General features: G+C 45.8%; 2 protein-coding genes across 4 annotated transcripts in view; one reads left to right on the top strand and one right to left on the bottom strand.

The window, feature by feature from the left end:
* TOM1L2 (target of myb1 like 2 membrane trafficking protein) overlaps positions 1–10,781 on the bottom strand; it is a 56,840-nt gene extending 46,059 nt beyond the window's left edge. For all 3 annotated transcript variants that reach the window (XM_066561274.1, XM_066561273.1, XM_066561272.1), the window contains exon 1: positions 10,695–10,781. In XM_066561274.1, the coding sequence (XP_066417371.1) occupies positions 10,695–10,746 (52 nt within the window). In that variant the 5' untranslated portion in view covers positions 10,747–10,781. The remainder of the gene's footprint in view (positions 1–10,694) is intronic.
* Positions 10,782–11,287: 506 nt separating this feature from the next.
* DRC3 (dynein regulatory complex subunit 3) lies at positions 11,288–26,609 on the top strand. Its single transcript, XM_066561007.1, has 13 exons — positions 11,288–11,330; positions 12,251–12,424; positions 13,772–13,888; positions 15,208–15,374; positions 15,955–16,101; positions 17,296–17,415; positions 18,494–18,605; positions 19,901–20,076; positions 22,486–22,617; positions 23,761–23,831; positions 24,625–24,748; positions 26,095–26,226; positions 26,337–26,609. The coding sequence occupies exons 2-13, from the start codon at positions 12,268–12,270 to the stop codon at positions 26,448–26,450; spliced, it is 1,569 nt and encodes a 522-aa protein (XP_066417104.1). The 5' UTR covers positions 11,288–11,330; positions 12,251–12,267; the 3' UTR covers positions 26,451–26,609.
* The last annotated feature ends 642 nt before the right edge of the window (positions 26,610–27,251 follow it).

Below are 27,251 nucleotides of genomic sequence, written 5' to 3' on the forward strand. Positions count from 1 at the left end.
GATCAGTGTGTCAGTGAGCTATATTTGAAATCTATCAGCTCTTGATGGCCAATTTTGTACTACATGAGTAAAGCAAGTTCTAATAACTCACTTGGGACTTCACTCCAGTACTTACAAGCTACGTGCTTTTCATATTCATAAAACAAAACTAATTGCCTTTCATGGATGAAATGTTCTAAGAATTTTTAATCCATGTCAGCTGCAAACTCTAAAAATCCATCCCCATATATTGCAAAATCCCCCTCCCAACTGCTCACTTGTAACATGTTTGCTGCAAACAAACTATGAGGCAGAAAGATTCATCACGCTCCTACATTAGAATTATTTGTATTATTTTTTAGAGGTGACTCCTAAAATCAGTCGCCCATATTTTCACATGCTTAAAATAAACTGAAAACACTATTAAGTGAGGGGAAAAAATAGGCAAAATCACCCATTTATACAAGAAGTCAGTCACAAGAAGAGGTTTATTCCTTTGCTGCAGCATGCTACATGGGATTTTTAAGCAAGTGTTCACACGTGGTAATTAAAATGTGTTACAAGTGAAATGAAACAACTCCTGCAGTAACTGTTCCACGTGCATGTTCCTACCCCCAGCTCTCCTACAACTAGGAAGGTGAGAGCTGCATCCTCTGGAAAACCCCAGTTATCCCACATGTAGAGTGAACTAGACAGAGGACTCTGCAGCTTTTCAGAGTTGATGGGTTGTGTTTTCTAGTGTGAAGGCTTCAGTTTGTATTTCAATTTTTCAGCCTTCCCTTGCACTGCTCTACAGAACAACAGCAGACCTGTGCAAAAGGCAGCAAGCTCCAACCCCATCCCAATTCTCCAAAATCTCCACGGCTTGAGGACCAGCACCTGGAATATCTGGAATACTCTAAGTGTTTTCACCATGGGAGGAGGGAAGGGCTGGCTCCTCTTCCTCTAGGTGACAGGAACTGCTTTTGCCATGCTGTGGTCACTGTGGAAAGGCTCCACTGCCAGCTGCCCATTCTGCTTGCTATGCCTGCAGAAGCTTAGCAGATAAACACTCCCAAGGAATCTCAGGAAACCCGAGTGCAAATCAGGCAACAGCAATAACAAGACACGTATGTGCAATCCCATCTTGGGGGCTGAGAAATGTGGATTTCTTGGTCTCTAATAACCCTACTAAAAATTCTGTTCCATTTTTACAGCCCCGTTTTCTCATGTGCTACTGCTGTAGATAAGCCTGAAAAAGACTGATAAATAGAAAATGTAAATACCAGAAGTTTAGGTCAAGTATGCAAATGCCTATTTCTGAGACTGTCATTTTAATTTTGCCTTAAGTCCCCATTCACCAACTTGTGCTATCTAGGCACACAACTTTGCAAATTCTTCAGGTCAGGAGCTGTCCCAATCCATTTCATGTTCCACTGCAATTGCCTCTATTACCTCACACCATTAGTGTGGCAAAATTAATAAAAATGCAAATGTATTGGGGGACTGCAGCGTAATTTTGGAAAATAACTCTACTGGTTTAACTGTTTTGGACAGTTAAAATTCTAACTAGAACACAAATTTTGAGCAAAGCTTACAAACATTTTGGCTTATTTTACTTGTGCAGCAGGGAAGCAAACCCCAGCAATGAAATAGGCTGATCTGGTGCAGAGTATGGACGGGAGGGTAACCTTCCCAATGAACATATGCAATATTTTGGAACTGCAGAGAACCAGCTCCTCCTGCTTGGGAAAGCCATGAGGATGAACAGCCTGCCCAGTCCACTGTGACCAGCTCTGGCCAAGGTCAGCCTCTCCTGGGCTTTCCCTCCTGTTTCTGGGTGAACTCTCCACTTGCTTTGGGTTTAATGCTCATGCACACTGTGCACATCCTTCCCCTGGGCCCAGCAGCAGCTCCCTGAGCAACCAGCAACTGTGTAATGCTGCCTCTAATGAAAGGGAGCCTTCAGAGGTGCAAAGGCTGAGCCAGGCTGCCCCAGCTCCCTCCTGGTGATCACCACAGCCAGGAGATGATTCTGCATCCAAACTGAGCTTTGCTTTAAGGAATGCTACACGTGAAATACCTCATTACTCACAGCAAGACTCCAGGCCAATACCCATTAAGGAACCTGGTAGGAAAAAGGGGTTTTTCTACTCATTGGCTATGCCAAGTCATTGGCACGGATGGGGATTTAAAAGGCAGTTTTAATTATAGTAGGTAAAACCCACAGATGATCAAGCTGCAGTGTCAGAAAACCATCAGAACTGAACACTGACCCATTTGGGTTGTTTGCTGAACTTTAATCACTTTCCAAGTCTGACAGCTGCTCAAACTTAATTGCTCATTACACTTGTAAATAAAAACTGATCTCACTCTCTGATTAGCCAACCATCTTATAGTTGCCATAACAACTCCTTGTCTAATAAGTGATTTCAGATTTACCATTATTTGTACTAGCAGAAAAATTCACAAAGGTCTGAGTTCGCTCTTTTCAGCAAAATACCCTTCTAATTAAAACCACAGAAAATCAGTAGAGAAAGGGCAGCTCAAAGATAATGAAAAAAACCCAAGCTATTTACTACAACAGCTTAAATGTGAGCTCAGGGTAACACAAACCCAAATACATGCTGCATCCAGCCCAACCTCTACATCCCACTATCAATCTTCTTATTATCATGCTTATATCCCATAACAACTGCTCAGGAAAATACCAGACAGAATTCAGGAAATAACTCAGGTCACAGTGTGGAGATGGATTTCAAAACTCACTCCAGATGAAATATTCCAATAAAATTCGCATATTTTCTCTCCTAATCCTTAAATTAGGAACCAATTAACTGGGGAAATTCCTTAACACTCTGTTAACTGATCAGAGAGGTTTTTGGTGAAAACTGAGGAGTTAAGATCCTCAACAACTTACGTAAAAGAGGGGAAATTGTTGAGCCCAACAGATTGCAGTCAGCGAGGTTTTGGAGGAAAAGCTACAACATAGTATCTCATCTCTGGATCATCTCAGTCAAAACCTTAGGCGGGGCTTATTGGACAAAACTACTAATTAAAGCCCTGCAGATGTTCTTAAAAAATTATCTCTACTTCAGTAAGTATTTGGTCACCAAACCTTAAGTGAAATGCTTCTATTCAATATACAGATGTATTTATTAGTCTCAGAGGACAAAGCTATGAAATATCTCTCACCTGTAGGCTCAGAATGTCATAAAACTTTCCAAAATTTGCTGGCAAAGCTGCTGAAGCTTGCAATATATTTAATATGCTCAAGGTAGCTTTTTGTGTTTATGGGCAAAGAAAGGCAAGGTAAAATAAATGCAGAAAGCTCTAAATTGAGACAAAATAAAAGTTTAAAAAAAAGGATCAGGAAATACCAGATTTTCAAAAGGGACTTTCTGCACTTATTAAGTTAGGCAAAAAATGGGAATTTTTCTTTTTTTGTTATTTGGGTCAAATAGGAAACCAGACACATTTCTTGCAGTAAATGCATCCCATGAAAATAAAGAGGATGCAACATGTTCAAGTTAACATGTTCAACATTCCTGACCACATTTGGGATGAAACAAAGTCTTTCCTGCCTTAAGAACACGAAACCAATGCTCTGAAAAATTCTTGGTATTCAAACACAGTTTGAACAGCTTACAACACAAATCTGTGCCTTCACTTTGTGTATGTTTTCTTTGATCTGAATCTGAAAAAATAATTTCTTCCCGAGCTAATTTAACCCAGAAGGTTTCTGAGGTCCAGCTGGGGAACAGGCTGCCCAACTCTCAAGGAATAAGCAGGCTACAAGGTAAACCACTTATTCAACAGGTTTCTTCTAAGTATCTCCTCATTTCTGAGTCTCCTGATGCTCCCTGAGACCACACGGAGCTGCCAACTGCTGTGAACCAAGAGCTACAGGAGCCTGGGTAAATAGTCCATACACAGCCATGCCAGGAATTGCTCAAACACAGACAGGGCATGGATTTTTTTCATCCTTAATCCTGGATTTTGAAATGAGCTATTGCATTGTGGAGCCCACCTTATAATTCTGGCAGGTAGAGAACAATTGTGGAGTATATATTTAAATGTAAAGACAATGCTGCCAAGTAATAGACTGGCTGGATTTATTTGCATTTCCCCTTCATGAGCAGTGGGAAATGTTACCTACAGCTGGAAGATCTGACCCTCTGGGTTGTATAAAAACATGAAAGGAGCTCCTCCTAAGGGAAGAGAGACCCAGCTCTAGCAAAGCTTTTAGACCAGTATCTTTTGTGCTGAAGAATCATCAATTTTAAAAGAGCCTTTTGCCACTGGCAGTAACTGAAATAAATGATGGGGCAGGACCATCAACAGAATAACTACACAAATACAGAAGATAAGCCTGATCTATCCTTGGTAGGATTTTTATGCTCAGCAACAAGTTTCTTTTACATAGAAAACTAGGAATTCCATAGGCAGATGTAAATGAGAAGGAGGAAAACCAGTTCTGGATGATCTGTGCTGTGTTTCACAGGCTTCTGGGTCATTTCCTCGCTTCACATTTCCCACAACTTTCTCCCTGTGCTCTTCAAACATTTATGCTCTTATCACCTACCCATTGTACAGATTTTAAACCCAAACACAGAGGATGAAATTACTTTTTGCCAAGCAGGAAACCCCAGATGAGGAAGGAGGTTTCCAGGCCAGCCTTGAGGAGCCCCAGCCCTGCAGGTATCAGGCAGCACCTTCCCATGGGAGGATCATCTCACCAAAACTTCTGCAAGAGCTGCTGTTGTCCCTCCACTGATCACTGTCACTGAGAACACCACAAATGCCTTCAACACCTTCAAAAGTTTTTCATTAAAAACTCAACATAGTTTATGAAATCATAGGAAGGTCTGCCTACCTTAAAACTGTTCCTCACTGAGGAAAACACAGAGTACTTTTATGGGGGAAAATTGTTTTGGATGAAATATTACATCAGTTGGAAGGGTTTGTGGGGATTTTCTGTGGTTTTAAGGCAAGCATATTTTAAATATGCAGTTGAAAAAATCTGCTGAGTTCATGAACAGAGCAGTACCAAACTGGGAACAAGCTGTCCTCACTCTCACATATAGATGGCTATTAGAAGCATATGGAATATACATTTAAGTGTACCAGGCTGAAAGAGATAAAACAGCATTACCCAAAAATACATGTTATAATACCTTCATGAACTACAATCTGCTTTTGTGCCTATAAAATAAATCCAGTCTTAGTAACCCAGTATTAAATGGCATTATACTAATTACCCAGCCTCACACGTGTACGTAGTTTCTCCAAGTTGCCAGACTCATGACTCAGTATTTATTTGCTCCTTTAAAGAGCAAAGATATCCATTTTCCTATTTCATGGAGATTGTCCTTACAGCATAATCCATTGTCATGAAGTGAAAGCAGACCCAAATAATCTTATAAAACTAAAAGCACTTTATCAGGCTCTTTTTGCATGACAAGCACAATTCTGAATGAGCAGTGGGGGGCTGGATTTCTAAAAACTGACCAGCTACAGGAGTACCTAGAAAAGTATTTCAGCTCTGAGGAGAGAACTTCTTGTACCCTTTTCACTGCAGGCAAAGGCAAAATTCATCTTTTTGATACAGCAAGAAAAGTTACTGCCACCTTGCATGGAGAAAAGCTTCCCTTAGAATAAGGGACAGTGCTTCCGTGGTTGTGGGTAAATGCAAAGGACTTTTTATTTTATTATAAGGCAATGAATGATGAGGGAGAAGATTCAGAGCCCAAAAGCACACTGCAAAAATGATATTTTACGTGGACCACATCCTAAGATTATAGTGTACACTTTAAACACTGATTTCTGGCATTGGGGAAAGGCTTATCTATTAAAAAAATATTTCACAGCACAGCAAAGTAGTAAGTTTACTCTGAAGGGAACTTAGGGAAATTGTGGACAAGAAAGCCTGGATTAATGCCTCCCACAGGACTACCATGGGCTGCTGGCTCTAATGCATTTCTCTGTTCCTACATGTAGTCATCAACTCAGTTATTTAGGAACTGTTTTTATTCTAAGAATCATAAAAATCTTAGAGATATAAGAAACCTGAAGAAAAGGCTCAAGTGCTTCTTACGGAGGGAAAATAAAAGGTGTTTTAAACCCCTTGAAGCACTTTCCCATTAAAAGGAAAAAAAAATAAAAGAAAAAAAACCAGGGGGGGAACAAAACAGCGGCTCTGAAAACAGCCTGTATCCACCATATATATATTATCAATTTAACAGCCTTGAATGGAAACTGCAAGTGCTTTGATAAAAATCAATTGAAAAGCTGTCTGCCTCACTGTTGCTTCAATAAAGTGCCTCTGTATCTTTTGCTGAAACCTTGTTTTTGTAGCCTCCTTAAATCACCACACTGTTTCTCCTCCAAAAACAGACTCCAAGTGCCCAGACCAGCACTGTGCATTGAAACTTCCCTTCTGCAGCAGGGATCAGGGTGTAAACCAGCAGCACCTGATCCCCACTCCCAGCCACACAGGACAACTTCATTTCTACATTGTTAAATGCAGAAACTGTTCTTCATTTCTTCATTGTTAAAAATTAACTTTCAAGTCTCGCTGCACTTCATTCAGGTGCTGAACTTCACTCCCAGAGGCCTTTGGCTCTGGCTTAGGCAGATTCGGGGCAGCAGTGAGAGGAGCTGAGTTCAGCAGCACACACAGCCCTGACCAGAGCCTGACCAAAACTGACCTGGATGCCCCTGTCCAGCACCCTGTGAGGAGCCCATTTCACACCTCAGTGCCCCAGGTCAGCCCTCTGCACCTGCATGAGGGGGCAGCAGCAGGGTTTGCTTTGGATTCAAACAAAGGAGCACCTTCCTGAAGCCTTTGCAAAGTCTCCAGAGTAAAACAAACAAAAAAACCTAAACCAGGCTTCCCTGCATCCTCCCATGTAAGCCATATGGCCACTCTCAAATAAGCAGAACGGCCAAAAAAGAGTCACCAGCACTCCCCATTCTTGTAATTCAATCTGCTTTAATCATCAGAGATGTTTTCACTAACCTGCAGCAAGGGTATTTGTTCTAATAACCTTGAATAGAGTGGTGACACTTTAAAGATGGCTCCACTGAACAAAGAAAGATAAAAAAGCAATTTATGGCAGGATGGTGAATCTCAAGGCAAATTCCCACTACTGTAAATTGCAGCTCTTTCTCTAGGCCAATCCCTCTCCACACACCAAGCACTCTGTCAGAGCTGCTTTACTACACATCTCCCTGCTCTTCTGCTCCTCACTGCTCAGGATATTCCTCAAGAAGGTATTTGCAGTGGTGATTGGAAAAAAATAAACAGTTCAGTCAGAGGAACTGGGCCAGCACCCAATGGCACAAAGGACCTTGTCAACCTCAATGTACTTGGCAGCCTATGAAACCCAGGGCACCCAATTCCACCCTCTAGACTCTCACCAGCCTTCACAAAAACCTTCTGAAAAACACCTCACAAAACCTTTGGGAAGTACTGGATTCTGCTACAAAATCCTGGGTGAGATTTTTGGTTTATATGTCAAATGATGCTATAAGCTCCCTTCACAGCAGCCTCCAGGTAAAAAGCAAAATGGAATGAAAATGTTGGTTTTTTTTTGAGTTCAGGAATCTCTCAGGTACAGCTGCCTGCTTTTCACACAGCCCCACCAAAAATCAACCACTCTTCTTCTCAGGAGAGGACTTTGTTGGAGACACAAGGGCAGCTGAGTGTCCACAGGTCCATCAAAGTATTATAGCAAAATTAGGTGAGGTTTGTAATTAGCAGCCATGGTGATGGCTTACATTGTTTCTGCTATGTCACCTCTGGGAGTTGAATAGAGGGTACCACACAAGCCAGTCCAAAAATCAGGTAGGTTTCAGCCATGAGGAACCTGGCTGCCATTTCAACTGGCATTTCAGATGCAGGAGACTCTATCCATCTCCATTACAAATCCTCTGAGCTCATCCTAGCATTACTTTCCCACATTAAGCAAAAGAGTTAACATAAAAAGCCTGCCTAGCTTCAGACATTATCCAGATAAAGAGGAGAAAAGAGAAAATCCCTTGTATTACCTCTCTCAGCTCTCCCCAAACCTTTTCTGACATCTTTGTTCTTTCAGACCTGGCATTTATCTGCAGATATTATAGAGCCCTAATTAAATCTTCTCGTGAACCTCTGCTACTTCCTGGCAGAGAACACACATTCTTGGTGTGCTGATGGACCTACAGGATTTTCTGCACCTCTCCCTTATGGTGAGTGTTAGGCCTTGCTTGAAAACATCACAACTGTGTACAACACAATATGTTTAAACAGAAATACAAAATTATTCCATTTCTTTCAAAGAATGAAGAGAAGCATAAGTGAAAATTATATTCCACAAGCTCATTGGAAAAACAAACTGTGGAAGCACTGGGCAAATAGCAGTGTCTGAGAACAAGGCATGCTTTTGTTTTACTGCTGTCTCAGAAAGGGATAACTGGCAGCGATAGGAGAAGCAGAAAAATTTGTCTTCCAAAATAAAATCTGCAGTTATCTCTTCCCCCTGGGAGTAAAGAAAAACATTCTGAAAGTGCAGCTGAATTTTGCATTAAGGGAAGCTGCACACCTCACCTTATCTGATGGAAGCAGCTCAGTGTTCAAAGCCTCCAAGCTGGCAGCGACTGCTTGCTCAGCGAGGGAAGGGATGTGAGAGCTGTGAAAACCTTCAGCTCTGGCCTTAAACAGGCAGAAGGCTAAAAAAGCAGATTTTACCACTCCTCCTTCCCTGCCCCCCAACAATTCTTCAGTTCCTTCAAGCTGATGCTAAGAGAAGTTGCCAATAAAGAGGAGAAAGTGATGCCTTCCCTCCCCAGGCTGAGGGCAGAGGCCTGGCCCAGCTGTCCTGGGTGCTCTGATGGCCAAACACAACGAAGCCTCTAAAATCACCTTTCTCTTGAGCTGTTCTCGTTATTCTCCTCTGATTCCCAGCACTCCTCTCCCTCAGCAGAAGAAACAAACAGCCCAGATGGCTGAGGATAAACAGCAAGTTCTACATATGCTCCATATAGCCTGACAAAGAGAGCCCAGCCACGCTCCAAGCACAGCGTGAGACTCACCCAGGCAAGGCCCTCTCACCTCAGCCAGGGCTGTCCCTGCACGTGGGCATGAGGAAAGGACTGGAAAAGAGGGTTGAGGCCATCAGCTGATACTCTGCAAAGTTCTCTCCACAATGGTTTTCAAAGACTTCCATCATTCCATAAATTAACAGAGAATAGCTATAGGCTGGACTGTGCATAGCTGTGTGTTATAGAAGCACAGAATGGTTTGGGTGGGAAGGGACAGTAGAGATCATCTCATTCCACCCCTGCCATGGGCAGGGACACCTTCCACTATCTCAGGGTGCTCCAAGCCCTGTCTAACCTGGCCTGGAACAGTCCCAGGCATGGAGCAGACACAGCTTCTCTGGGAAACCTGTGCCAGTGCCTCCCCACCCCCACAGGGAAGGATTTCTCCCCAATATTCCATCCACCCCTATTTTCTTGTCAGTTTGAAGCCATTCTCCCTTGTCCTGTCACTCCAGACCCTCTCTCTCCATCTTTCCTGCAGGTTCCCTTCAGATTTGGGAAGGCCACAATCAGGTCACCCCAAGGCTTCTCTTTCCCAGGCTGAACAATCCCAATTCTCCCAGCCTTCCCTGGCAGGAGACATGCTCAACTGAGCATCACCTTGGCTTTGGGACTGCCCTCCCTCCTGCACTGCAGGAACCTGAGCCAGCCTCTTCCTTCCCACTGCAATGTCACACATCTTAAATTTCTTCAGGGCCCAACAGAGGAAAGCAGGAGGCGCTGGGAGCCCACCCAGCTGAGATGAGAACTCAGAGTTACCAAACTCTGCACAAGTGATGCTCAAGCTTTCTCCTTTCTCTTCTTTGCCCCAGCCATGGCAACCCAGAGCAAAACATGAGTTGCCAGGAAAGAACACATCTGTGGGAGGGAGAGAGCAGCCACAGCAGCCCAGGGAGGCCTTGACTGGCCACGCAGTGAAAGCTGGCTCAGAATAACCTGCTAATGGCACCAAAGCATTACCAGAACCACAACTCAGCCTCCAGGCTGGAAAACCAGCACTCATTTGTGTCTCTAGGCCACATCACCCCCCTGCCCACTCAGAGGCGCAGGGAGGGTTCAGTACTTTGGGAAAGAGTGCATCAATGACTGGGTGGTCTGGAGGAAGGCACTCAACTTCAGGAAAAGGAGCTGGGGGATGCAACAACTTTCCTGCATCCATCTCGACGTAGAGTCGCTCTCTTCTCATGGACAGCAGCCTGGTCCCCAGACCTCCTCCGCCCTCTGATCTCTCCACGCCCTCCACTAACCCCACAGTCCTGCACTGAGGCCTCCAGCTCTCCCCGAACGCCTTCCAGCCCCTCCAAGGCCCTGGAACCCCTGGCACCCCTGCTCCCCAGAGATCCTCCCACACCTCCAGAGCCCCCAGAGCTCCCCCACCACCCCCAGCCCCACCATCAGCCCGCACTGATCCCCATAACCCCCCAACACCTCTCCTAAGCCCCGGAGCCCCTTACTGAGCCCACATTTCCCCCATGGACTCTCACAGACTCTGCCCCCACCGCTCCCACAGCCCCTCACGGACCCCCAGGGCCCCCCCAGCCCCTCAGCGACCCCCAGAGCCCCCCGCTGCCTCCAGCCCCGGCCGTCGGCCGAAGCCCCCGCGGTCTCCCCGGGCTCCCCCGGGCCCCTCCGCGCTCCCCAGGCCGCCGTACCGAGGCTCTGCCCCACCGGGGTGCTGAACGGGTTCCCCAGCAGAAACTCCATCTTGGGATGACAACAAACAGCGGCCCAGCGCCCACCCCTCCCGCACCGCGCCCTGACCGACAGCCGCGCGCACCAACCACAGCGCGCTCTGGCAGCTGAGTCCCGCCTCCCTGCGTTCAATTGGACATTTGCAGGACGCGCGGCAAAACTATTGGTTAAAGAGCGTGTCCATCACTGTCAAGAGAGGGGCCCGCCCCCACAGTAGTCCCGCCTCTTTCCCCGCCCTCCCTTTGATGGACAGCGGGGACAATGAGGCTGCCATTCCCCATTGGGCAAAGTCCGAACCTATCTGTAAGATTATTGGGCAAAGAGAACGTCAATCATTCGAGCCCTCTCCGCCCCGAGGGCACGGTCCCGGAGCTGATTGGCTGACACGGATTTCTTGCGCTCTGATTGGTAGCTGACCTCCCCACCCCCTCCACGCCCATTGGAGGCTGAGCCGGTCACGTGCCTCCCCTAGCAACGCACCTGGGCTTCCTTAGCGACGGGCGCTGAGGCGCGGGTGGGAACCGGGAACGGGAACGGGAACGGGAACGGGAACGGGAACGGGAACGGGAACCGACCCATACCCCTGGAGACCTGCGGTGAGAGGCCTGTGGGGCCGGGATCGGGGCCTCGGTGGGTCCTTGGAGCGGGAGGCGGCAGCTCCTTCCCACCCACCGGGCAGGGGTGGCTGGAACCGGCATTGACCGAAGAAACGCTGGACAAGTGACATCCCTGGAGTGTCCAGGGCCAGGTTGGATGGGGTTTGGAGCAATCTGGAACAGTGGAAGGTGTCCCTGCCCATGGCAGGGTGTATTTAGTGCAATACAACAGCAGGGGTGGCACTGGATGAGCTTTAAGGTCCCCCCCAACCCAAATAATTCTGTGATTGTACAACAAGGAGAGAGAGGAAGCTCAAGGATGGATAAATCCAGAGCCTGCTGCTCCTCGGTGTGTGCTGCACACAGCCACAGAGAGGTCTGGATTGTTAATGAAATGCCATAATGAGAACAGAACTCTCCAAACTCTGGCATTTATCATCGCTGTCCTATGCAAAAATAAATCAGAACTTGCTCTGTAATTATAAACATCTTACACAAGCAAAAGTTTGGAGATTCGAGTCCTTCACAGCGATTCATTAACTCTGCACAGTTTGAAAAAGACAAATAGTCTCATTGCCTCCAGGGCAACATTAGGGATACTTAAATTTCCATGAAAATTTTCTTCACTGAAAGGGTTGTCAAGCATTGGAACCGGCTGACAAGAGAAGTTGTGGATTCCCCATCCCTGGCAGTGTCCAAAGCCAGGCTGGAGGGGGCTTGGAGCACCCTGGGATAGTGGAAGGTGTCACTGCCCATGGCAGGAGTGGAATGAGATGAGCTTTAAGGTTCCTTCCCACCCAAACTATTCTGGGATTCTGTGATTCTATGACTGCTGGAAAGGGATTTAATTTATTTTCATTTTCATTTTTATAATCACTGCCAGGCAGTGATTTAATTTATTTTCTTTCCTGTCCTTTAAGGCTGATTCCTTCTCACAATGACTCAGTTTTTCAATAATATTGAGCCAAACGTTATTGATGATGAAATACTTCAGAAAGCCATTGAAGAGAAGTGTCCAGAGGACCTTGGAGATATTGCCAGAAAGGAAAGTATTAACGTTAAGGTTGTGACAGAGATACAATTTAGTTTTAAAAGTGAGTACCAGAATATATACAAATTTTTCCTCTTCTTTTCACAGAAGTGGGTAACTGGCAATTAAAGAACCATTATTAGCTGGGATTTATTATGTGAAAATTAACATCGGGACTTGGACTTTTGCTCATACCTGTATAAAGGAGCTTCATCAGAGGGAGCTTTTGCTGATGGGTGACTTCAGAGCTGCTTCACTTCCCACTCTCACTGTCACTGCTGTTCTCATTTAACATTTATATTGTGGTGACACCTACAGGCCACAGCCCTGTTGGGCCCCTCAGTTCGTGGCCAAACCCAGCCCTGGGCGGGCTCTGCCATGGCTGGTGGTTGTGTGGGAGCTGTTGGGGAGATTTTGGTGCTTACAGTCCAGTCTGATGGCATTCTCTGCTCATCCACACCATTACCGTGGCTTGCCTCTTACTGTCAAACCTGTCGTAAACTCGCACTCAAAAAAAATGGAAAGGAAGAACATTTGGATCAATATTTGAATATTTAAAGGAGGGGGGTAATTTCAGTTGATTATTCTTTGTGTGCTCCAGTAAAATAATGTGTGTATGAGTTGATTTTCTTAGAAAATATTCCATTGACCTGATCCTGCATAGATTTGTTTGCAAATCCAGAACTGTATGAATATTTTGTGCATGCAATTCCTTGGTTTATGGTGCCCTCACTAAATAAGGACAGCAGGACAGCAGGTGAAATCTTCTGGGAAGGCATTGCAGGGGAAAGAGAAATGGAAGTGAGAATATTCTGTATTTCCTCTCACCTTGGTTCTGACCCTTTGCTGTGGTGACCAACAGCCTGCCCTTGTCATTCTGTTTTTGGAGGAAACTAAATGCAGGGATATTGATTAGCTCTAAACTGCAGCCTTCACAGAAAGAGAAGACTCCAACCCTTCTCCTGTGCTGAGGATCCCAGGAGCAGGAGAATCATTTACAGCAGCAGGAGCTGGGCACTGCTGGACTGCAAATGCAGGGAAAAGCAGAGGCTCATCCCAAACCTCCTGCTTGCAGCTGGAGAGGAAGATGAAGGTCAGGGCATGCTGGCAGTGGGTTCAGGAAGGCTCTGGAGTGCAGGACCACGCTCAGCATCCCCTGCACGCCTGGTTGGCCTCACTGATGAGCAGCGTGTGCTGAGCAGGACACTGAGGTTAAGTGGGCTCTTCCATTGGGATCTCATCCAGCCAGGGCACCCCTGAGCTCTCCAGGGCACTCATCACACACTGCAAATCCTTCTGCAGGCAAGACTGGACGTGTTTTCCTTGTGCAAGGCAGTGTGGCTGCTAAACAAAGCTGGCTCACGTGGAAAGCAATTTTCTATTTTTTTTCTTTTTTTTCCTGTGGCTTTAGACATCCTGCAGATTGCCAATCTGTGGCCATTAGAGAATCTGACTAAACTACAGCTGGACAACAACGTGATTGAGAAGATAGAAGGTCTGGAGACTCTGGTTCACCTTGTATGGCTTGGTGAGATACAGGCAGGGGAGGGTGGATGCCTTTGCAGGTGCAAAGCAATCTGAGATAAAGCAGCATGTCACCTTCCCTCTCAACACCACTGATAGGAGCTTACCCTGGGAAGGCTGTCAGCTGTCTGTGTGTCTCCTTATTTGACTGTCAAATGTCAAAATGCCTGAGTATCGGAGCTGCAAAACAATCCTTCAAATGTTTAAAAACTGGGTTTAGTACATTTGGTGTGGCAGGAACAGGAAGCTGAGGTTTCAATGTTGTTTCCAAGGTTTCTATTGTGTTTAGGGGTGACTTTCAGGAATATTTATGGAAACACCTCTGTGATTTAGAAGCCTGAATTCTGTTTTCAAAGCTGCTGCAGGCATCCCAAAGCCTACAGCCCCTCTACCCTTAAGGGCTGTGTGTCATCATCGTCCCAAGGAGTGCCCATCCTTGTGGCCTTGTGTGACTGCTTGCAGCTACCCAGATGCACAGCTGAGAGCATTCCCTGCAACTGCAGCCACGTTGCTGGCTGGAATTCTAAATATATCCTCAGCATGCAGGGCTGGAGCTCATAATCACATTGTGAAATGTCTAATGGGCTCTCCCACCCCGTTGTCTGCACAGTTCTGCTCCAGAGATGACTGAGGCACTTGTGAATCACCAAGTGATCAGTGTGAGCACAGTGTTTTGAAGCACGCTCTCGTATTTTGTTTGCCCAAAGGCTGCAGTGGCTCAGCTGCTGCTGTACAAGTGTCTCAGCCACCCAAGAGACCTCATAAACTGGTTTTGGGCTCTTGGCTTGCTCAGTACTAATCCTCAGGCAAACCCTGCCCTTAGTCATGGTGAGTGTAGGTGTTAGGAGAGATGTTCTGGCAGGGGAAGAGGACATTTCAATAAGTGAAACAGCTGAAGTGAGCTTTGCATAACTCCACTGACATGGAGCTGCCTTGTCTTAGTGCTCTGGGAGTGACCACAACTGTGGCAGGACAGAGTCTGCAAGAAACAAGAGAGTGCCAGATTTATCACAGAAATTCCCCTCTAAGGGCATTTCCCCACCTCTTGTTTTGTGTTTCCCCATAAGGCAGAAGTCCCTTTCGGGCTGTATATGTGGACTCTGCATGGATTAACTTCAGCTTTTCCTCTCATTTAAAAGTTTCACAGACAATTGCAAGGAGGAGATGGGAATAAAGGATGATTTAATGCTGAGCTTTTCCTGTGGGACCTGGGCCACCCCTGAGAAAAACCTGTACATAAACTCCTGCATCCAGAACTAAAGAGCAGAATCAGGGTGTTCTGCAAGAAATAATTTAATGTTTGATTTATAAATTCTTCCCCAGACCTGTCCTTCAACAATATTGAAGTAATTGAGGGCCTGGATACTCTTGTCAAACTGCAGGACCTCAGTCTCTACAATAACAGAATATCTACAATTGAGCACATGGACACACTGCAAGAGCTGCAGATTTTCTCCATAGGGAAGAATAACCTGACCTTTCTGGAAGATGTGAGTGTTCCCTGGCTTTGCAAATATTCCCTGCTGAAGGATCAGATATTCTAAAACTGCCATTTGCCATTGTGTCCAAGCCCCTCTTTAGGTGATAAAATTCTCTTTAGGATTTCTAAGTAGTCTGAGCTATGGTTTTGGTCCTCTGGTGTTAAGTGCTTACTGCAGCCATTTTTCTTTTAGATTATTGACTCATGGGGGCCCAGATCTGTGACTGCTCTCAGCCATGGCAAAATTCCTATTGGCTCCCATGAAAGCTAGAAAAGGAATAAATGGCTACATATGAGAAAAGGGGGGAGGCTAGGATTTATTTGGGGTTCTTTAGAGGGCATCTTACCAATTTAGGACCTGTGATTTGTGCACCCCATCTGCCTTCTCTCTCCACCCATTGTCTAGTTATTGCCAACGTGAATTTAAGTATTTCCTTTCCCAAAGCCATTAGAAACTCATAATTGACTGTCATGTGAATTTGGCAGCAGAGCAGAATGCATATTGCAACTCAACTGTAATAAAAGCAATAAATTCCAAGGCTGTGTTTCCCCAGCCCTGGGAAATACAGAGCTCTTTCCCTTTGGCACAGGTTATCTACCTCAGGAGGTTAAAAAGCTTACAGACACTGAACCTCAGTGGGAACCCTTTCTGCAATGAGGAGCACTACAGGCTCTTTGTTGTTGCTCATCTTCCCAGCCTGGTGTACTTGGACTTCAAGCTCGTGAGAAACTCCACGGTGAGATTTCTGCATTCCCTGATTGGGAAATCAGGCAGCAGCATCTTACAGAGCCTTTGCTTTGTTGGTGTGCCAGCAATATTCCAGCACTGGGGGCAGGTTCCCTGCAGAAATCAGGCTCACAGAAACACACAGTGTTTATTCTGCTTCCACATAACAGCTGTGAACCTGTAGGCCAAATTCTGTCAAATCTGACAGAGAGGTAGAGGTGTCAGAAGCATGATGTCTTCACAGATTTTGTGAAAATCAGCAGCTGTGTGTGGGAGAGGGGCCTGGTTCGTGTTGCCACAGAGAGGCTGCAGTGTGAGTGCAAGTCTTTCTTAGGGAATCTCAGAGGAAATCAGTCTGGAGACGTGGATCCAGGGGGAAGGAGCCTTGGTGGTCCTGCTGCTCACAGAGTGATTTGTTTCAGCAGCAACCTGACAATCCAGGCAAGCAGGTGCCTGGATGCACTTCCCACTTTTGATTTCTGAGAATAAGACACTTCATCCTCACCAGTAACCTGTGGAGCTGCTTTATCATCCCAGGGCTCAAAGGAACAAAGATGGGATTTTTTGTTCAGGGTTTGTTTGCTTTTTTTTTCTTAGCAACCAAAGAACATGATTAATTGTAAATTTGCTTGGCACAGAGCAGGAGCTGTACTTGGAATGTACATTGCTCTTACCATAGGACTGGAAGGGTTTTCCAGGTCATGGAATGCAGTCCCTGCTCATCAGGGATGTCTGAGAATTGCATACTTAAATTTGTCAAGCTTCAGTTTCAAGCTAATGAGGTTCTTGCCCCTGGTACTACCTTGCCATCCACTCCTCCAAAGAATCTGCTCCTCCCTAGAAAATGAATTAACCTCACTGACTGATCAAATTGGAGCTCAAATTCTAGAAGTCAAAATAGAACTTACTGCTAAAAGAGGAAAAAAATCCAAAAAACTCTAAAGATGAGAAAATGGAGAGAGAAAAGCTTCCTGGGACTGAATTATCTCAGATGCATTGAATGCAGAAACAGAGAAATATGCCAGCAAAAAATGGGATGAGGATTAGATTAGAAACTTCATAAGTAGTTTAATAAAAAGCCCATGAGGAAATGGAGAGGCAGATGCCACTCTGGTGCATGCTCTAGAAAGATCACTTGCTTACACCCTGACTCACTGAGCAATGTAGGCTAATCCAATACAAATATTTTATTTATATTTCTCAGGGAAAAGCTGCAGCTTTAAAGTATCAACATCTTACTAAGCCATTGGAGCAAGAGGAGGCTCAGGTCCTGGCTCTGCAAGAGGTAGAAGATGCAAAGCAGAAAGAGCTGGAGCACCAGCAGGTGAGTTTTCTTTGGCTGGTTGTGTGTTGTCCCAGGAGAAAGGAGCACAACACATATTGACTTGTGTTCTCCCTGCCTGAAGATTTAATGAGAGGTTAACTTTGACTCTGCTGAAACTAAGGCTCAGATTAATCTCTGTGATCTCTGAATCTTATCTTTTGGGTAGAAAAGGAGCTGCTGTGGAATACACATGATGTGGGGGAACATAATTCTTTGGGCTGAACAATGAAACTACAGAGAGAGACCCTGCAAAGCTGAATAGTAAATCATACCCAGGGAGCTTATCAGCCTGACATGAGATTAGGAAAATTACAGCTCTGAGGGAAATGTTAACATTTTCATGGTGAAGTGACTTTTTTTTTTTCTCCTTCCCACTAAGTCAAGCTTTTCATTAGTTTTATGGTTAAACTCTCCAGGACATTTGGAGATCACTGTAGTCCTGTGACCAGGCTGAAAGCAAGACCAGGTGGAATGGTGCTTTCAGTTGTAGCCTGGCTCTGTATTCCAGACCTCTGGAAGATCAGAGTGGCTTCAGTTTAGTGTTGAGTGCCAGGGAGGATGCAGCAACTCTTCCCTTTGTACCTCCCCAGAGTTCACCAGCTCCTTATCTGAAAGACCAAATAGCCTTGCAGTCAGTGTTTGTATTGGTGATGTCTTGGACTGGCAGGGGGCACAGGTTGCCCAGAGAAACTGGCACCCCTGAAGAGTTCCAGGCCAGCTTGGATGGGGCTTGGAGCAGCCTGGGATAGTGGAAGGTGTCTCTGCCCATGGCAGGGGGTGTAATTAGATGATCTTTAATGTCCCTTCCAGCCCAAACCATTTTATGATTCAGTGAGCTGATACAAGATTAAACAGAGTTTTCTATCCTTAGGCTACAGAGCTGCAGCAGCAAAGCCCCTGGGGTGGGTTTCACTCCAAGTGCTTTGGTGGCTTGGTTGGTGTTTCTGCTGTGTTCATGTAACTGTGTCTGCACCCATGTTCTGCTGCTGCTGAGGTTCTTACAGGACAGACACATCCTGAGCACTGGCACCAGGCTGGCATCTCTATTTCACTTATTTTGCTCTGTTTCTCTTCAAAGGCAGCCTTTGTTGAGTACCTGAATGGACCATTCCTGTTTGACAGTCTGCATGAAGAGGATGGAGAAGCCACCAAACTGGTTTCCCTCCCTGGAGTGGAGGAGCTGCTGCAGGCATATCCTTCCTGGGTTTGGAATACCCACAGCTAACAGGTAATGCCTTGAGTTGAGAAGGAAGTGGATCCACAGGGACTCTTCATCTGTTGCTTTTGTCCAGAGCTGAAAGCTACATTGATCTAAGATCTGAGGCAGTCTGTGTTCAGTTTTGGAACAGTACCAAAAGTTACACTGCAAGGCTGTGAGACCACTGACAGCTTTAAGGCATGATATCTTGTGAAATATGAGGGCTCCAAACAAATGGTTTATATTACTGACAAGCTGGCCAGCCCAGCTTGAGACATCCCATTTGTAAAACCACTCATTTCTATCCCCAACAGGTCATGAGATCCCAGCTTTTTAAATTCTCACTGTTGTAATTACCATATTCCTTTTCCTTCCCTTGAATCAAACATGATTTTTGTAGCCTCCTTTTCTGACCCTTCAAGAATCAAGACTTTGTACTTTCTTTAAGTCTGGAATCCACTTAAAGTTTAAAATGAGCTGGAAGATAAATCTCTGTCTGTTAGATTGTAAGAGCACAGTTGCTAAAATCATGTTGAAATTGAAGTGGTAGGAGATAGGAACAGACTCATCAGAGTGATACAAGTCACATATCTCACAACCTGCCAGAACTGGCAAAGGGAACTTTCCAGGCCAGCACATTTTTCTGATCATTGCTCCTACACGGGGGAGCAGAAAGCAGACACTTTTTTTTTTCCCTTTTTTTCTTTTCTCATTCAGATTAATAGAGTATTGTCAAGGCCAGTAACTTGACCTTCCTTAAAATTGCATTACACTGTTGGAGAAAAATGCATCACAGCTTAACTACAATAGACTCCAGAAACAATTCCATTGCCAAGATAATAGCAGAAGAAAAATTGACGTTATTTTTGTGATGCTACCAAGTCAGTAGTTTATTCTGTGCTCTGGCTGTGGGCTCCAGAGCTGTATTTATTAACTACACAGGCACTGTATTCACACTTGTGAAGACAGATAGGGTTGTAGGCTTCCTTCTGCTGCTGTGTCAGAAGAGTCAGACAAGTGAATGTATTTTCTTCTCTTCCTCAAGGCCTTTTTCCCCCCTCAAGTTGCCATAGCTTTCTCCATACCCTTAAGGCAGCAAAATCCCATGCATAAAACGTGAGTGGGTGACCCAGCCCTGCCCCAGACTGAATATTTGGCAGCTCCCAGCAAGAACCACAGAGTTTACATAAAAGTAGCTCGTAGCTCTTGTTGCTCAGATTTGCAGAGGCAGAAGGAACACAATGTGTTGCTCCACTGAACAAGCAAAAGACCTTGACTCTGCTGTCACATACAAGGAGGAGTTTGTCTCAGTTTGTGAGAGCCTGTATAACTATGGACTGGAAGAGTATGAAAAACGAGAAGCTGAAGTCTCTAAATTCTACAAAAGACTCCATGAAATTCTGGCAGTCAACCAGGAAGAAAGCAAGAGAATAATCTCAGACTTTGAGAGTCGGAACGAAAGGGTAATGTTATACTTTTGTTTGTTTGATACATGATTTCTCTACATCCTGTACAATTAAAGTCGCAAATATTTAAGAAAATGGAAATGCTCAACCTTCCTTTTAGTTTAAATATTTTAATAAGTTGATTTTTAAGATAATTAGATAGATAGATGTTTACTGCTACTCCCCTTCTTTTTGAAGCTCCAATAACTCTTCCTTCATTGAAAAACCAGGAAGAAAAGGAAGGAAATTGCAGGGTATTCAGTTTATTTTCAAGTAATTTTCTGCCTCAGTTCATTTTCTCAACAACAGCTCAAAGAACTATAACCAGAAAAAATTAGAGAAAGTTATTTTAATGTATTTCTAGTCCTTTAAAGCAGAAACTCTTTTCATTCTGCTCGACCACAGCCACCCATTGTGGCTGCTCAGGGCGTAGCTTCTAGCTGGATCCCTTTCTAACCATGTATAATAGATGGATCATGATTTTGTTTCCACAGGGGGAAAAAAAAAAAAAAAGTAAATAAGGGAGGGCTGAAGCCTGGTAGCACTGTGAGCTGGGAGAGCAAGTCCCTGACAAGTGACACCAGCAGAGTCACAAGCGCTGGCTCCCGCTGGAAACCAGGTCACTTCTATTGCAGTGCCTGTCACAGGCTGACAGCTGCTGAGTCACTCTGCTCCCAGGGCCTTGAACCCTGCTGACTCACGCTGGAAACCTGCAGCCAGCAGCTTTAGGAGCTGGCAGCACCGCCAGAGTCACAGAACTGCAGGATGGTTTGGGTTGGAAGGGACCTTAAAGGGCATCTCGTTCCTAACAGAAGTTTGATTTGAATATTCAGTTGACTTGTGCTTGAATTCTCACTGTTACCTTCCATGAAAAAACCCTAAACCAGCAAAACAAACCCTGCAAAACAACAACAAAACCCAAATATTCACAGCTGAGGGCAGATTTTACCCCTTCACCTCTGTTTGAGCTACAGGCTCAGCTATGGATTGGGCTGCAAGGGGGAATGGCCTAAAGCTGAGGGAGTGGTGGCTTCGATGGGATATTAGGAAGAAATTGGATTAAATATTAGGAAGAAACCCTTCTCTGTGTGGGTGGGGAGGCCCTGGCACAGATTCCCAGAGCAGCTGTGGCTGCCCCTGGATCCCTGGAAGTGTCCAAGGCCAGGTTGGAAAGGGCTTGGAGCAGCCTGGGACAGTGGAAGGTGTCCCTGCCATGGCTGGGGGTGTGACTGGATGATCTTTAAGGTCTTTCTCAACCCAAACCATTCTGGGATTCTGTGATTCTCTATAAACAGGACAGAGGGTTCAGCATGCCAGTTTTCATATAAATATTAGAGGAGTTTGTATCAAAACCAAACACAGTGTTTTAACATCATTTCCCCATCATTTAAAATTGCTGGAGGAGTTCAAAAGGCACAGAGGTCCCAGCAGACTGCAGTCTGTGAGCTGTTCTTAGGGCTGTTTGTCTGTCTGTAATCCTTTCATGTAAACTTGGGTAACCTGTAAAATCACTGGGCTCTCTGAAGTTGGTTGTGGAGGATTAAAGGCCTTGAACTTTGAAGTTATTGCTCCCAGAGGTGCAGCTTGAGTGGTTCTGGAGCCTTTTGAGCCTCCTAACTTGTTTACATTAGAAAAGAAGACACCTTGCTCTCCCCTTCCCCCTTTTAAACTGCAAAGTTTGGGTAATCCACCCCATTTCCAGACACAAGCCTTGGCAGGGGTTTTTAACAGAATTCTTTATTTCACCCCATTCCATTCCCTCTCAGGAGAAGTGGATTAGACATCATAAAACATATATATTTTCCCTCCTTTTTTAAACAGTTGATTTTTAACTGATTTTAAACAGACTTGAAAATAACACATTCAGCTCAAGAGGATTTTTTTTTTTGATCCAAGCAAACATAAATCTTGCCTGATGCAAAAGTGCCATCAATACATAATTCTGAAGGGCAATAAATCCTTGCTGTAAAAGGAAGGCAGGCAATGATAGGTATTCCATATTCAGAATACTAAATCCTGACCCTACTGGAAGTCAGTCAAGATTCTCCTTGGCAGGAAGAGGATCAGGATTTACACCTGCCTTTCTTTCTCCAAAGCAATTGTTAATTTCATCTTCACAGCCAGCAATGTCAATAATTAAATATTGTTCTTTTTTTTTTTTTTGCTTGAAATGAACAAAAATTGGAACCATAGAAGGAGCAAAGTCTTCTGCTGAGTGGAGGATGAGGAAAAGTTTTCCCAATCCCCCTGCAGTAGCAAAGCTCAGAACTGTTGACTACCCACTATGTAAATCTGGAGACTTCCCTGAATCATCACATTTCATTTCAGCTAATCAGCAGCAGGAACTTTTCTCACACATGTAACAAGTTAATTAAATTGCAATGGAGTGCTGAACACAAACTATAATTCATGTATCTCTGTGTTTAGAGGCTGGATGAGCTTTATCAAGACGGGAGTGGTGAAATTGCTGACTCTAAACGAGCCCAGGGCAAGGAGGAGATCCAGCAGCTGTGGGATGCACTCATGACCTTGGAAGCTCTGGTATCCAACGACCTGGAGGTGAGATCCAAGCTCACACCCGTGGGACCTCACAGCCAGAAGGTTGTGGGGTCACCTCTCTGTCACTGCAGCCCTGTGTAGCAGTTTGCTCACAAAGAGGGGGGCCCAGGACTTCCACTCAGGAATAGGTTTCATCCCCATCTTTTCCTTTCTCTGTTCAAAGTTGATGGGAGTGAGATCAGGCCCTGGACATTGCTGCCTTCCAGCAGATTTCTGTTCCTCAGAGCAGAGCACAGTATGTCCATCACATCTATCCAAGCTGATTTCCCACACTTGAGAGGCAGGGAGGTTGTGCAATGACTTTATAGGTCTGCACAAGTTGCTGCATAGCATGGGGTATGCATTTGGAATTCTAGAGGTGTCATTCTTTGAAGCTGATCTTTGCTGTAAGATTACACACATTCCTGCTCAGCTTGCTGCATTTGCTTGCATAATAGCTGCCTTTTCCTCCCCAGCCTTTTCCTCAAGAACTAGGGCAGGGCTGCTGATGAGCATCTTCATCGAAGGCAAAAACCCAAAATAATCTGTTTAAAAATGAGCAGGCAGGAGCTGTGGCCTGTGTGCAGCAGTTTAGTTTTGTGAGCATGGATGGCAGAAAGCAGCAGCTCAAAATGGATCCTCACTGCATCAGGACTGTGCCTTTTTAGTATTTTCTGAGTTGGCCCTTACATATCTGATGGGATGAGCAGAAACATTTCTCCCTGTGTGCCCTGCTGGATTTGCAGGATTCAGCTACCAAGACATTTAAGTGCAACACTTCACAGATTCTCCATCAGCCATTTCTGAGAGAGGGAACAGGCAGCTGTAATTTTAATTTCTGAGGACTAAACCAAGAGCTGCAGTAAAGCCCAGGCAGAGGTTGTGCTTCTGACAAGAGGCTCTTCATACAGCCAAGGACAAGGAGGCTGCAGCAAGGCAGGGGATGGGAATGCAGCCCTCTCCAGGCACTGCTTAGGTGACAAAAGATCCCCTGGCTTACTCCAGACACTTTAAATGCTTAAGGCAGTTCAGTTTCTGACTGTGCTAATAACAGCAGTGAGTCCAAATTACAATAAGTTGTAGATTCCTCCTAGACTCCCTGACTCCCTGTTATGTTTGTGAAAGTTTTCATTGTGATATTTCCTCTTTTTTCCCTCTGTTAAGGAACTGTTACAGGATTTTAAAAGAAGCATTGATGTCACAGCATCAACATTCACTGAAAACATTCAAGGGATATATCCTTTTCACAGTAGGTTGGCCTGGACCTCCCAGTCATGCACCTACACCTCACCTCACCTCTAAATCCAAAAAATGAGGCTCCAGTATAAAAACTTTGGGGTTTTTTTATTTTATTCAATAGAAAATATCTTTTCCCAGCCTTAAGGAACGGTCATTTAAGGTGCCTATCTTCTTTATGTGGAGACTCTGGAGAGCACAGAAAGATCTAAATTCTACTGTGCTGAAAGTCTGTAGGATTTCACCCTGTTGGGAATCTTCCTTTCTTCTCCATGCAGAGAAGACAAAACAGAGGGAAGATCTGGTTAGACTGTTGTCTAGGTACATTCCTGCCACAGCACTAAATGAAATATCTTCAATTCTGGTTGAATACTCTTTAAATGGTGCTCATTTTTGTATTTTTGATGTGTGCTGAAAAAGTTATGTGAGAATACTGAAGTGCTTGAGTGTCAGGTCACGCTGCTTTAAATCTAGAAATCTGATGGCCTGGTGCAAATAACTGCAGAGCATTCAGAGCTTAGCTGTCACCTGGAGGCCTCTTCCAATTTCCCTGGCAATTCCTAGGTCCTCTCTCAGTCCTCTGTCATATTTGGCAGTAAAGATGAGACTCGGTGTGTGATTAGGAACTGAGAGTTTGTATCCTGATATCCTGACACCTCAGCAGCCTCTGGGAGCAGCCAGGCTCATTTCTGCAGGATCCCCCTGTGCAGACACTCAGTCCCAGTTACAGGAGGTGATTTAATCCCCACAGATGAGTGGGTGCTCAGCTTTTTCCTTAACCACGTTCTGTACGTTCAGCCAGTGCCGGGACCTGGAAAATCAACACTTTGAAAAGGTGATGGAGATTGTCCAGGCCACCCTGAAGAAAATCAGCCTCTTTGAGCTTAAAGAGGATTTTCCAGATGATCTTCAAACGGTGAGGGCACCAAAACAATTCATCTCTCTGAGAGTAGGCAAGAAAATGAGGCTGTAGCCTCTTCTCTGAAGGGACAGGATTTCCAGGAGGCTCAGTGCTGCCAGAGCCACGCCTGAACCACAGCATAACCTCCTTCCTAGAGGGTCCACCTGCTTGGCTGAACTGTGATGCCTCTGAGCATCTCCACTGAGTAGGACAGGGGATAACTGCACTGCAGGTTTCCCTGGGCACTGCCAGAGCTGGTGGCAGCAGCAGGAGAGGTGCTGAGGAAATCTCTCTCCTGCCTCCAGCACAACTCACTGCTCTGGCTGATTTCCAGGCACTCAGGCAGCATCTTTGCTGCACTCCCTCACAGCTGGTTTTGTTCAGACTCCCCCTGCTCCCTCAGCAGAATCCCAACACTGCTCTGAATTTCTTACACCAGGGCTCTGTTTGCCCCAGTGATTTCAAAATCCCTTCCTGGAGCTCCTGAGCCCATGAGCTGATCTGGAGGCAGGACATGACACTTTAAATGGAGCCTTCCACCGAGCCCTCACTCTTGCTGTGCAAACAAAGATCCCAGGAGCCTTTCCAAAAGCACCAACACTGTTTCAGTGCTCCACTCAGCAACACTGCTGCCCTTTTTGCCTCCATAATTCCTTCATTTAGTGGCTAAATTACTTAAATTTGCATTAGCTGTGGTTTTGCTCTGTCCAGATTATCCCAGCCCCCTGTCACTGCAGGTAATCACAAACTGACAGACACAAACCAGACCCCTGAGCCCCCGGGGAGCTGCTGCTTTATGGCCTGTGCAGATGGTGGTGGTTCTGCACCGCTGCCCTGCACCCATTTTGCTTCACTGCCATCCACTCCCATGGAGAAGGGAATTCATTTACCCAACAGCTGCACTTGGCTGCAGGAGGAGCCTCATTATGGGCTAGCAAAGCTACCCTCTATTTAGAGCCACGAGGGAAGTCACTGCTTCCATTAGAAGCTGGGACTCTCCAAAAATGAAGATTTACAGCCAGTGCCAGCAGTGCAGGAATCCCTTCCAAGTGTGATTTTCCATTTCCAGGCATGCTGGAGCATATACAGCCTTTCTTCCACACCAGCTGCACGGCAGCCCTGCTTGCACTGATCTCCCCATTCCAGCACATGGGGCCAAGGCTGCTGCCTCTGTTTCCCACCTGTGTTAGGGATAATGCCCCCTTACACCACAGCAAGGCCAGGGGTACAGCCCTGGATTTATCCCGATGAGAGAAGGGATTTGCCAGGTTGAGACAGAGAGTTTCTCCCTGTGAGCACTGCTGTGCTGCTCGTTCATTGTGTGCTCTCCCCTCCTCTCATCCTGTCACGTCATCTCCCAGCTCTTTGAGGACAAAACCACCGTTGTCAACATCATCAGCGTGTCCCACAGCATCCGCCTGCGCAAGATTGATAAGCGGGAGAGCGACATGCTCTCCAACACCTACCAGTGGCAGAAGTCAGTGATAGAGAAGGTAAGAGACCCTCACACTCAGGGGACAGGGACACTGAGGAGGGACACTCCCAGGTCTTTGCTGGACCTTGACACGGCTGCAGATTCACTGGTTGGTTTCAATCTGTCCAGGCTTTCCAAACCGAGAGCGACAGAAACCGCGCCTGTATCGAAAAGATCATTTCCCTCATGAACACTCTGCAGAAGGAGCTGGATAGCACAGTGATCCTGAAGCCTAAAGAATAGGGCTGGGGAGCTGCCTCAGCTGGGGCACACAGGACAGCGCCCAGCAGGAACAGCTGCCTCTCTATGGCCAAGCTGTCTGGGACATTTCAGAACAAATGCACATTTCTTCCGTCCACCATAAACTGCAAATAAAAGCGATTTCTTGACTGTGGAAAAGCATCCAAAGCCCAGTCTCTTCCATCACATGGGCACAAAGCCTGTGCACACAACTCAGACCTGGTCACAAGGGGTTATGGATCAGCTGTGAGCTGATTGAACCAAATCATTGTAGCATATAATGCCTGAAAGCTTCGGTACCTGGGAGCTCAGTGGCAGGAACCTGTGAGCTGCTGGCACGAGGCAGCAGCTCAGGAGAGGAACACTCTCCATCAAACCACCCCCGAGATAACAGCAGGTTTCCAGCTCAGCAAGCACAAAGCTGGCGGGGGCTCTATATGCCTGGGAGCCTCATCCTCTCACCCCTTCTCGCAATCAGCTTTCTGCAGCGTGAGCAGAGCAGCCCCCAGCCAGCAGGAAGGGAAATCAATGGTTCCACAGGAGCGACAGCCGAGTGAGGAGTCATTAATTCCCCTCCTTGCTCGGTGACAGGCTGCTCCTGAGGAACGCTGCCAGCCGGGGCGCTGCTGCTCCAGGCAGGCAGCAAGGAGAAGGTGGGAAGGTTAAATGAGAAAGTGGCTCTGTGTGCTGCCAGGGGCAGAGCAGGTCTCAGAAAAGAGAGAGCACCATGGCTGGTGCTGCCTGGTAAACACAGAGTCAGCTCATCATGTTCTGTGCTTCTGAAGATGGCTGGAGCCCAGATTT

Source organism: Molothrus aeneus, chromosome 16 (genome assembly GCF_037042795.1).
Source record: "Molothrus aeneus isolate 106 chromosome 16, BPBGC_Maene_1.0, whole genome shotgun sequence".
Lineage (NCBI taxonomy): Eukaryota > Metazoa > Chordata > Aves > Passeriformes > Icteridae > Molothrus > Molothrus aeneus.